The sequence below is a fragment of the Bombus fervidus genome, chromosome 11 (genome assembly GCF_041682495.2).
Source record: "Bombus fervidus isolate BK054 chromosome 11, iyBomFerv1, whole genome shotgun sequence".
Lineage (NCBI taxonomy): Eukaryota > Metazoa > Arthropoda > Insecta > Hymenoptera > Apidae > Bombus > Bombus fervidus.
The window spans coordinates 4,600,210-4,612,569 of NC_091527.1; the positions used below are offsets into that span (position 1 = coordinate 4,600,210).

Genomic DNA, 12,360 nt, shown 5'->3' on the forward strand with positions numbered 1-12,360 from the left:
CGGAGACAGAAATACTCTGTCTGTCTCGCAAGAACGAGAACTTCGATATCTTCCACGTTGATTTTTCACGATTAGACACAACTCAATTTTCGGATGGTTTCCCCTAGCGAGTGTCAAGACCTGTTTATACGATCGTCGTAGCCGCAACTAATGCAGTTACATCTATGATAGTTATTCTTTGCTATAGTTATTTCATTACGCGGAACTTTTAAATGTTGACAACGGTAATAAATCAAATGCGCAATGACAAACAATAATCGTTAGGCTTATGTTAGACTTAGTTTTATCACGATTTAATAAAAAATCCTTAGTAACTAACTATAGACTATGACAATATCAATATTCTTTTAAATGATTAAAATTAATTTTATGATCCTGTGGAACAATATACTGACTTATTCCTTTATGTTTCGGTTATGTAATGCCAGTAAGCAGCGATAGAGTAACGCGGGTAGGTTTTATCGTAAAATGATAGAGCATATTGCATATCTCATAAAGAAGGATTTTTAATTCATACTTTTATTTTTACATTAATTTTCTTATACTATCATATCTCTTTTAATTTGTATTATAGGATAACTGAAATAATGTTATTTAATGTTTTAGTCAAAAACAGTAGGTTTTGCTATAAAAGGAATTAAAGGAGAACCAATAGTTAGTCATACAGAAAATCAACAAAACAATAATTTTTTGACAATTGCTCCTGCTTTACCTATTTTACCTGGAGCTCCTATACCACCAAAGTTATTTAAACGCCGTTATAATTTATTCAGGTATTTACTTTTTAATTAAAAATTATTTATGATTTTGGTATTAAAAATGTTTAAAGCTTTGTATATAAGTTTTACATATAGTCCAACAGATTCTCCATTTAACATAGAACATGATAAGATCAATGGTTCTAATGCAGTTACTTTACAATGGACAAGCGAAGGGAAGACTGTCATGGCAACAAGAACATCTGCAGAAAAAGAGAAAAGTCCTGACAGAATATGTCTCGATAGACGAGGACTTACCTCTTTTCCAAACATAATTGGGGAGCCACGTTTACGTTTATTATCTCTTCAACATAATCTTCTTACAAAGATTGAAAACTGTAATTTCTCTCAGTTAACAAAATTGGTGTTTCTTGATCTATATGATAATCAAATTGAAAGAATATGCAATTTTGAAATATTAGAGAATTTAAGAGTATTATTGATTGGAAAGAATAGAATAAAAAGAATTGAAGGATTAAAGCAACTTTCTAAACTGGAAGTTTTAGACTTACATGGCAATCAAATTGTACAAATTTCGGATTTAAATAATCTTGTATCCTTAAAAGTGTTAAATTTAGCTGGAAATAATATTAAAACAATAGGATACCATGATTTTCAAGGTTTAGCATCATTAAAAGAATTAAATCTCAGGCGTAATAAAATTAAAAAATTATTAGGTTTTGATGAAACACCACAACTGCAAAAATTATATTTAAGCAATAATGATATCTACAAGTAAGCATTTTATAAACATATATAAAAGATATGATGCATGATGTAGTTATAGTAATATACTTGGTAATTTATACTTATACTTGAATATTTAATATTTTAGAATTGAAGATATAGGAAATCTTGTTAAAGCGTTACAGCTTAGGGAAATAACAATTGATGGAAATCCTATAACATTGAATGGGGATTATGTTTCTTTCCTTGTATCATATCTACCAAATTTACAATTTTTATCAGCTATGCCAATCACTGAACAAATCCGAAGAACTGCTGTGGCATGGAGAACGACGAAAGAACAAAGTAATTCCACCTTTTTAAACCTTAGTGCAGAAGTTTGTATGAATGCTCGAAGAGAGGAAATTATATCAAATGCTAAAATAAGTTGGGAACTTCTCAGATGTCATTCCAGATCATCCACAAATAATAGCAATAATAAAAACAATATTCGAAATAGTAATATTAATACAGTACAAATTCAGAAATCAAATAAATTCAATATATTAAAACCTAAAAACTTAGAAAAAGTAAAGTCGAAAGGTTTTGGGAGTTTAACATCTATAAATGAAAATATAGAAGCAACAAAAATAAATATAAAGAAAAGAAGTAATTCTAGCGATAATTTATTTCGATTAAAAGATACAACTAAAGCATATCCACTAGAATTTAAACTTCCACCAATTTTAGATTCTATTGTAGATAGTTTAATAAACAATAAATTTGATGAGAAAATAAAAAAAGATCTAACAAAGACGAAAACCGAAAGCGACACCGAGAGTATATCAAATAGTGATTCAGAGACTTTAGAAGGTCATGAAAATTTGCAAAGTTGTTTAAACTCTCATTTCTTAAACTCCAATAATTATGCTTCATCTTGCGATGTTAGTAAAATTGTTAATAATGAAACATTTGATTCCATTAATGTTTTCCCATCATCAGAAATAGCTGATGAAGAAGATGATCAGCCTTATGAAATATCGAAGTCTTCTAAGTTATTAATAAATGAGAAACAAGATTCAACAAAAATATCTCAAAGTACACAGTTTCACAATCAGCATGGTCTAATTGATTGTCAATCAAAATCAAGCATTGATTCTTCTGGATATTGTTCTTTAAGTTCTAAAACTAATAGCATTGATAGTTGTAAGTCAGTATTGAGTGATCTTAGTACCTCATCTACTACTAAAAATATATTGCAAAAATATAAAAATTTAGAAAAAGACAAGAACAAGGTGAAGAGTGCACAAGGGAAAAAAATAGTATGTTATAAAAGTAATAAAGCAGCAGCTGTTAGAGCTAAGTATAAAGCCGTTACACCACCAAGTCCAATCCCATTACAAAATACATTAAAAGAAAGAGAACAAGGTATGAGGAAATTATAATATCTGTATTATGTTATTACACTTATATCTTTATTATTTTATAGGAGGGGATTATTTAATAGAAATAGTTGGCCGTTGTTTGAATATTTATGGTCAAGGTGCATTACGTTTTATTGATCGACTTTGGGACTCTTCAAAAGCTCAAGACGTTAATATAGTTAAATTTAATTATGTACAGTTTAATGATGTAGCCAAAGTGTTGTGTAAAATAAAAAATAGATTTCCAAATTTAGAACATTTTATGTTCAAGGAAACTAATATTAGCTATCTTGGACAGCTCAATGCATTAGCTGAAGTGCAGGGATTAACAAGTATTCATATAGAAACTGGAAATCCAATTATATCAAAGGATTGGAAAGTTTATGCTATATTTCGGCTAGCTCACTGGGGCTTAAAAATTATCAATGGAAAAGAAGTAATTGTTCCTTAACTTTTCTTATAAGTCTGTATAACAATATTAAAAGCCTAGAATTACTAATTCATATTAATAGAATTAACAATTTTTTTTTTTTTTTCATAGGTCACAAATGAAGAAATTGATTTAGCAAATGAAGAATATGCTGGTCTTGTTGATATTGTGATGTGTTCACTGCCAGAGTCTTTATTACAACCTTTATTACAAAGACTTCATTTAGAAAAAGTGCAAAGACAAACTGGAGAAGCTACTGCCAAACAATTTTTACTTAACAGTGATCCAGCTCTAAGAAGCGTTGTTGCTAAGGAAGCATTGCAATGGAGAAAAGGAAGTATAACACAGGTAATCAACTATTCAATAAATATTTTTAAGATGAAAAAAAAATTTTAATTCAATTCAATTTGAATTTGTAAATAACTGCTTTTAACTGCAGGAAGATCTTATTTGGAGACACAGAGGAAAAATACATTTACTAAATTTAATAAACCTTACTGTAGATGCAATACAAAAGTTACAACTACTCGAAAACAAATGGCCAAGTATTTTATATGAAATAATTCATACTACCTTGTTTGATTTTTCTGAAATGGACGAATATATGAAACGCTGTAGTAAAACACTCGAAAATGATAAATAACAATTATATCAGTGTATAATTTATTGTATATAATGTATGAAAAAGAGAGAGACAGGATTGATAAAATTGATTTAAATACTTTTCATAAAATTATACAGAATTATTGTTAAATAAGCTTACATAATTATATAAATTTGTATGAATTCACAGAATATGTTTTTATGTATTCACATAGAACTATTAGTTTGATACATATAATCTTAGGACATACTATATTTATTTGTTTTCCTGGTTGAACTTTTCTGATATGTTTAAAATATTTGCAATAATAAATGAAAATGCCATAATATTCAAGTTTTGTATAATTAAATCTGATTTTATGTAAGATTTTATTGTAATATTAATATACAATGATGTATCTTATGTATGTATATGTAACAAATTAGAAATTTGTTAATTAGAAAGATATGTATAATTCTTAAAATAATACTTAAAAAAGAAAGATTTACAAGCACATATAGATTGCATTTCATAAGAAAATAATTTAAATTTTTGAAATTTTTTCACTTGTGTCATAATTACTGCCCATAAGTATATGTCAATAAGATTTATCAATTCATAAAAATTCCTATTTACAATAATGAAATGCAATTTCATATAGAACAATCATTCATCACTTTGTTCCAATGATAGATTCTACGCTAAAAGAGATCGTCGATTTCTTCTCCAAACAAGGTCCACTTTTAGCAGCAGAAATATTCTTTTGATCGTTCACAGAGGAAGTAAAATTGTTAAAACTTTTCTTCATCTTACGAGGTTCTGCGACCTGTTCGAACCACGGGATCGTGGAATACATACTTGGGAAGGGTTGTATTTTTTTCGAACCTTCGGATTCTTGTTTGTATTCCTGATTTTGTGACAAACCATTCAATAATGGAGCGTCTGCGGTAACTGTAATAAAAATATGCTATCAATGTACAAAAATACCGAATAAAAAATGGTAATACCATAGCAAATAGTTAATCGACAATAATAAAGTATTATTTACGATTCTCCAGAGTTTTACGTATGTTAAAAACAGCTGTCGCCATACGTGCAATACTTTTTACGACTACCTATGAATCCTCTTTTTGTAGTTCAAATAATATCAAAGAATACATGTAAAATCAAGGAAGACCATAAAATAGGAAAAGAATAACAATTGAAACGCGAGAAAATTGAAATTAAAGATACGTTTTCTTTCTATTGATTTACTATATAAATACTAACTATAAATACTAACATGCTGCAGGTAAACCGTGAATCGTTTTCAATCCATAGAATCCTTGGGTTACGCTAATGCTGGTTTGCGTAAAATGTAATTGATGACGTTGAATATTCTTCCCTCTTCGACAGACTGGTGTTTGATCTGTTTTCAGTAGATACGGCGAAGCAGACGTATCAATCGGGGTGTGACAAACGCTCGAAACGTTTTCACCGAAGAAATTTCCTTGAGCCTGTTGTTGTCTTCTGAGTGCAACTTGAGCGGCCATCACCCGTTGCCTCTCGACCACCAGCAAACAGCAAGGACAACGACAGTCCTTCCACGCACATGATCTCTTGTGACCCTTCAGTCCGGAAATTACACCGTGGTTCCTACATCTAGCGCACTTTGGACTCCTCAAACGCTGCTCGATTCCGGAATTCACTTGAGTCGAATTACCGCTCTCGGTCTTCATCTTAAATCGTTGTGATACTCCGTACAGAGAGTATATCTTCTTCAAGATTTCCACAAATAATTACTATTTCTTGTTTCTATCGCATAAAATTTATTCGTGGAATATTATAAGAATTATTGTTGGAATTATATGCTGTGCAGTATATGTTGGTACAGCATTTCATATTTACAAAGAGATTTAAGAAGTTTCTAATAATCACTACGTTTATGGATTATCGATTCTTCAGCACGACCGGTCTGTTAATAAATGTGACGAAGTTAAATATTAGCTAGTGACAAAATTCGTATATATTTCATGGAAGAAATCACGTGAATTTAAACTCGTTCGCCGATATATCTCGCGAAACACCCGTCAATTTCCCTTGTTTCCAGCTTCCTGTAAGATTCTACCCGATGAAACAGTCAGTGTACACTGTTGAATGAGTTATATACATAGTGGAATCTTTTTCCCTCTGTCGAAGGAGGTGTCTCCGCATCTCCTCCTACCAATTCAAAATGTATTTTTAGAGAAGGAACATGTTGGGATTGGCTCGAAACGCGATGTAACTCCGCCACTTTTGTGGACCAGGAGCCAATCGAGGCCAGCTTGGATCTCGTTCTTCTTATTACTGTCAACTTGTATCACCTCGAGAAAAAGGCAAAGATCTTCGTTAAACCCGTACAACTTCTTTGATTACGGCCACCGTGACGGAATCCTACGGATCTTCCGTAAGCAAATAGGCACAGAGAGCGGTTTTATACAAAACGGCTAAGATTTATCGAGCATGACTCCTTGCGGGCAACAGAAATGTGTGTGCTTATTTACCCTTACCGACAAAAACAATTTGAATGAGACGCATCGATTTATCATCGTCTAGATTAAAATAAATGATTCCTGTATTCGTTCTTCTTTACACTTCAAGTATATTATTTCTGAGAATTTAAGAATCAAAATACAACGATTAACAAGTATCGTATTTTGTAATTTGTATATCAATTTGTAGAAAAGAAGAAATAGCATATAAAGTTCTGTTTAGTTTCCCTTTGAAACCTAAACCTGACGCTTCCTCTCCATCCGTCAGAGTATATAGATTTTTATCCAAGACAAGGGAAGAACATAACATTCAGGTTTCTCCAGCACTTAACTGCTGCCGGAGTCGAAAGAACACTCATACGTTAAGAAAACATACTCGAAACTAATATTAACTGTGCGTTGGCAACATCCGAGAGGATCGTATTAACGAGCTCTTAAAGCAAGATCACAGAAAGAATGCCATGTGGCCGCAGCTGGCGGTGTGTACCGTTGTTAGCCGAACGTGATTCTCTCTCTTCTATTTTTGCAGTACGGAATAGGACGAAAAGGGGCAGGAAGATTGCACTATCCTTCGCTTCCCGATACTCGAACGATATTATATTTTTAGTTGTAACCGAAAGCGATCTCGTCTTCTTGGACATTCGATGACGTCTCCACGGGTGAACTTTAGTAGCCATTTTCCACGTATAAGCTGTAACTCTCAAAAGATTCGTATTCGACTAGTCACTTAAGTGAAATACTAAGATTTAAAATTCGAATGTCGATGAAGAAAAGATCGTTCTCTTAAAAGAAAGATAATTCCTGTTAAAGGAATTTCTTTTTCTTCGTAGACGATGAAAGGAGCGAACGATCAGACAAGTTTAAATTTACATCGACGCCGGTAGGCACGCGTGAAACGTACCGAGGAATTTGCCCTAATGAGTGTGGAACGAAGGGGTGTCACTTTAGACGTTTCTCCGTTTTTCCTATCAGACATGGACAGCTTTGCTCGAGGGTGTTGTCAGTACGGCAAATATGTTGACAGGTCATTCAACATCTTTCCATCGTTTGCTCGTGGTGGACCCTCGTTGAAGATGCGTGACTGAAGAGATGTTGCACCTCGGAATATCCATAGCTAAGATTGGCCCTCCTCGAGACTGTCCTTGCGAGAACAACGTGCTCAACGAACCAAGAATTTTAACAAGAATTATTAATAACGAGATAAGATGAGAGCGTAAAATGGGGGAAAAAAGAGAGAGAAGAAACGAAAACGTTTTCTCCTAATTCACTTTAGGATTAAAAGTAACTTTTAATAAATTTTAGAATCGTATTAAAAAAGAAGAGGGAATGACAAAATTGAAAATCGAGTATCAAAAGTAGGCAATGTTCTTGGCTTTTTGACAACTTTTCGACATTTGCAAGTCGACACACTTTGCATTTGTTCGCGTTCTGGGGGCTGTACGCGAAACACGGTAACCCGAAATCCTGGTATATAAAAATTAATAAATCCATCAATTTAACAATTGCAAAAGTCCCCCACGGTTGAAATCCTTGCGCGTGCCTCTCAAATGCACGCTCGTCGGAAGTGGAACGAAACGTGTGGGCCTCGAAGTTACAAACATGTTATGTAATTCAAAATTCAAACGATAAATTAAACAAACAAAATATCGCGACAATAAGCAATTAACCTTCCCGAATAGTTCAAAATATATGGTAAAATTTACGTAGCAGCGACGTTGCGATATTTGTAATGCGATCGTTCACGAAAAAAGTATAAAACTTCTCGATTTTAGGCATCGTTTCATTCATGTAAGGTAAGGTAAGGTGCGTTGCGAAGATGTATATTCACACGTTTTAAAGATATTCTAAGAAGAGTGACTTTGAAATGCAAATAACAATTCAGAAATACAATTCTTGAAAAACTGTATCATACAACGATAGAATATTTTTAGTTTATTGCCGATACTACATTTTTCTGACATAGTTGTAACGCTGCCGAACAACCAGTGATCAAGCTCAATAGCGATGCCCCACTGTACCGATAATTTTGTTTGGTACTTAAGCAAGTTTATCGTGGGTTTCACGGGAATGCTCTTCTTTTACGTGGTTTTCCTGAAAGAAAGGTAACTTTCAGCTACGGGAACGAACCGAGAAAGCAAACACAACCATCGTAAAAATACGTGTGTTACAGGGAATACAGTTGCCTATGCAAACCAAGAGCAAGAGAACTCTTACGGCGTAAAGGGGAAAAGTGAGTCACGTTGGTCATACGAGCGAGATTTCTTCCATGATTTTTTCCTCTTGTCTTTTCTTTTTTATCAATTAATAAATAAGTGTTCTTATTATGTATATATATGTCTACATACTGATATATGAAACTGATTATAATATCCGAAAGGATATCGCGCATCGTATGACCAGCAATATCATGTGCATAGCATAATCATAAGTTCTAATACTTAGTACTAATTCCTGCCCTTTAGACGTTCAGACAGATGCGACTGCAGAGAAGGGTAAGCATGAAATTATCGATAATATTCATTGAAAGATGATATTAAAAATTAGATAAAAATGTTATTGTCTTCTATACAGAGCTCGGATCAAAACCTATGCTTGCGGCTGTAAAAAACGTTTGGACATGTAAGGACGTTCTGCCGCAACAGTGATAAGACGCTCGATTTTTTTTCGTATTATTTTAAAAAATGACATATGGCTTTTAGGGTATAGAAAGATTCGGGAATGTTTCCTGGAGAACGACCCAGCTATCGTATCGAAGACCGCATTTGTATTAGGAAAAGGTCTTCCTAAAAATGACAATGGTAATTTCGACTTCCCCAGCAAATCGCTGTAAGTCTTACCATCGTGAATGATCTTCACGATTCAACAATTCAGTGATCTCGTGGTTACTTCGATTGCAGACGTATCATCGGTAAATTGCATGTGCTGTGTAACGTTGCTTAATCAGAAAACCAAGGTAAGCGAAAATGTATTGTTCGAATGGAATGCGATCGTATTAACGACAAGAATTTTTTACGTGAATTAGCTCACAGAATCAACCACGAGCGTACGAAGAAAACGACTAAGTAGACACTGTATTTATCGCCATTGCAGTGGCCTCGTATGCCCCCGGAAATTAATGAAAAAAAGAAAAAACAGACAACATTGCGTTCACCTACGCGTTTCTCAACAGGCTATTTCTGATTATTGGAAAATGTGCGATAAATCGGTGCATGGTGAAAATAATATTAAAGAGGATAAAATACATCAAGAAAATACAGGCGGGAAGGAAAAAATCATAAAAATGACTCACGAACATAAAGAAGAAATATCGGAGAAGTATGATAAATATGCGGCAGAAGAGATTGAAAAGGATATGGTATTAAAATCAGAATGTAAATCTCCGTATGTTTACCCTAATAAGCCTTGCAGTGATTGCAGTATCTCTCCATTATCTCTACAAATAGCTGAAACTAAACACGAAGAGAGCGAAAGTATTAGAAAATCGAGTAGTTTCAAACACATTTGTGATAGTAATACGAAACATTTTTTAATGTACATGCAGGAAGATACCTCTAGTGCTTTGGAAAGGAAGAGTAGCTCGTGTATAACTAGTAAAATCGATATATCGTACGAACGTTCGAAAAAAACTTCGAATGAAAAATGTTCGCCAAGTGGCACAAGTTTCAGCGAAACCACTAATACAGATGACTATATGAATTCAATTTTGTATTACGATATACGAAAAAAATGTGCATCTACTGCTAAGAAAAAATCATCAAAAGATTGTTTGGAGATTGAAAAAGACATTGAATTAAAATTGACTCCTGAAGCAGAAATAAAAAATACAGAGAAAATTAGTTCATATCAAGAGTCGAACATTGATAGAATCAAAAGTAACTTTTCGGACAACACGCGGGTATACTCTTTGAAACAAAAGCAAAAATATAATTCAAAACGTCCTATAAATAAATCGGTTACAAAATTGCAAAAGAAACTTCCATGTCGTAACATTGAAATTAGTTCAGACATGCAACAGAAAGATACTTACCCTGTTTCTTGGTATAAAAATACAGTGTATCAGAGAAAGCTGCCAAAATGTCCTTGTCAGAGTTGTTATTGCGATACAAAGTTAGTTACGTCACTTTTTAACATTCGTCAATACACTGTAATATAATACTAAATTTTATTTCTGTTACCAAAATGCATTTTCTCTTTTCAGAGCACGTAATTATGATGATTTCCGATGGAGTAGCAGTAAAAAACAATCCTTCTCACATTTGCAGCCCTATTCTTCGTTTCAACCACGATACAATACGTTATCTATGAATTTGCAACCGCAGAGGAATAATTCATCATATGAATGTCTGAAGACGAAGAAAAAAATTGATTCAGTGGCCGATTATAAATTTTCACTGTCTCATGAAACTCGTTCGTCGAAATTCAAACCACAATCTATGCAATATAAAGAGAAACCGACTTTGGTCATCTTCAAAAACAGAAGATCCAATAGATCGAGGAATTCGACGAATTCGTTATATAGTTCTTCAACCACTTCTACCAGTACTATTAAGAGACCTGTTCACGACAATTTAGTTACGTCTCAACGTTCAACCTATAAATCATCACGTTATACGATGCCTTCGAGTGATCAATATAAGCATAATAAGAACAGCGCAAAAATAGATACTAATTCTCCGTTGTCTTCGTCATCAAGCTTATCATCGTCCAAACGATTTCATTCTTGGACGGTATTACCACGAAACACTGTTTATCATAAACAAGAACCGATTTCTTCCTCTTCGTGCACGGACGTTCACAGATGGAGAAGAAGATACCCGGAAACGAAGAAAAGGACCAGTTCGTATCTTTCATCCACTACCTGTTCTTGTTCGTTGTCATCGTTATCGACATTTAGAGATTATTGTTTAGAGGAATCGGAGAAGGAAGCAGAGCAAATAAAAAAGTCGCGGAGAAAACCAAGATTTCGTGCACAGAAGAAGAAAATAATATACACAGATGAACGTCACGTTAGATGGAATATTAAGAATATGTATTAGGACTAGAAAAGTAAAAGGAAGAAAATGAACAGTTACATGAAAAGCTTACAAAGAAAAGAATTATTGATGTAAGAAGTACATTTTAATCATAGGTACACGTAAAGAAATCACAATCATAATTTATACCTCGATATTATTTAAATAGAAAGTCCACGCAACAACGTTGGTAAAGTAACATTTGTGACATGCTCTATTCTTTTAGCAGAACCATCGATAAAGACATAATTCAAGCGTGAACTCGGTTAAATCATAAATTTATCGTGTGACGATGAAACGTAAGCAACAACAGTAACGAGTACACGTAATTGGCAGGTACCGAGTTAGCACTGAAACTCCGTGAATAAATTGGACGTGGTGCAAAGGAGTGACGCGTCCCGTTGGACGTTTGGAAAATCTGAAACTCGATTAATATGCGTCGTGTCCGTAGGTGAAGAGTCTATAAGTAGATCTTCTACGGACACGAACGTCAGTCATATTCATATATTATGTTCTGACCTGGTAGACGAAACGTTCCTTTACGCTAACGAGATATCTGCAATGGTTAACACTATACATACATCAGGCAATGCCACGATATACATCTTTGCCAAATATCTCAACTACAATTTCGTTGCTGTGAAAAAAAAATTAAAGGATTCTTTCGCTTTATTATGTGTAATCGTAGACTTTTGAATGAAGAGATCTTTCTTTTTCTTATTATTCGTAGATAATGTATGTTCTCGTCTCTTCTATTTGATAAAAATCTATCTTTATAACATTATTGTGATGTATCGTTTTTCATAATTTTTATGAAAGTTAAATAAAATATGCTTACTATTATCATCATAGTTTATAAAATATAAATCGAAGTTCTTTTTCAAATTAATGATAGCAGTTGAGTGGTTGTTTAGGTTAAAAAGAATTTCAGAATGACTCTTGATGTCGTATCGATGTCTGTGCATACAAAGTCTTTT

General features: G+C 33.3%; 3 protein-coding genes across 10 annotated transcripts; 2 read left to right on the plus strand and 1 right to left on the minus strand.

Moving 5' to 3' along the window:
* The first annotated feature begins 34 nt into the window (after window positions 1-34).
* On the plus strand, window positions 35-4,325 carry LOC139992414 (uncharacterized). 4 transcript variants are annotated; one of them, XM_072013226.1, is made up of 7 exons: window positions 35-224; window positions 607-773; window positions 855-1,493; window positions 1,594-2,852; window positions 2,914-3,284; window positions 3,390-3,626; window positions 3,718-4,325. In XM_072013226.1, exons 1-7 carry the CDS (start codon window positions 213-215, stop codon window positions 3,919-3,921), a joined length of 2,889 nt encoding a protein of 962 aa, XP_071869327.1. In that variant the 5' UTR covers window positions 35-212; the 3' UTR covers window positions 3,922-4,325. The 4 variants fall into 4 exon arrangements, with proteins under 4 accessions (XP_071869327.1, XP_071869328.1, XP_071869329.1 ...); XM_072013225.1 differs by lacking the exon at window positions 35-224 and adding an exon at window positions 273-451; XM_072013227.1 differs by lacking the exons at window positions 35-224; window positions 3,718-4,325 and adding an exon at window positions 268-451 and having other exon boundaries at window positions 2,914-3,311; window positions 3,390-3,611.
* LOC139992420 (uncharacterized) lies at window positions 4,232-10,604 on the minus strand. Of its 4 annotated transcripts, none has more exons than XM_072013238.1 (3): window positions 10,399-10,604; window positions 5,144-5,655; window positions 4,232-4,812 (listed from the first exon to the last, which is right to left on the minus strand). In XM_072013238.1, the coding sequence occupies exons 2-3, from the start codon at window positions 5,577-5,579 to the stop codon at window positions 4,535-4,537; spliced, it is 714 nt and encodes a 237-aa protein (XP_071869339.1). In that variant the 5' UTR covers window positions 5,580-5,655; window positions 10,399-10,604; the 3' UTR covers window positions 4,232-4,534. The 4 variants fall into 4 exon arrangements, with proteins under 4 accessions (XP_071869339.1, XP_071869340.1, XP_071869338.1 ...); XM_072013239.1 differs by lacking the exon at window positions 10,399-10,604 and adding an exon at window positions 9,921-9,998; XM_072013237.1 differs by lacking the exon at window positions 10,399-10,604 and adding an exon at window positions 7,273-8,184.
* LOC139992417 (uncharacterized) lies at window positions 9,038-12,226 on the plus strand. 2 transcript variants are annotated; one of them, XM_072013232.1, is made up of 4 exons: window positions 9,053-9,197; window positions 9,269-9,324; window positions 9,394-10,478; window positions 10,570-12,226. In XM_072013232.1, the coding sequence occupies exons 1-4, from the start codon at window positions 9,161-9,163 to the stop codon at window positions 11,405-11,407; spliced, it is 2,016 nt and encodes a 671-aa protein (XP_071869333.1). In that variant the 5' UTR covers window positions 9,053-9,160; the 3' UTR covers window positions 11,408-12,226. The 2 variants fall into 2 exon arrangements, with proteins under 2 accessions (XP_071869332.1, XP_071869333.1); XM_072013231.1 differs by having other exon boundaries at window positions 9,038-9,324.
* Window positions 12,227-12,360: the final 134 nt, after the last annotated feature.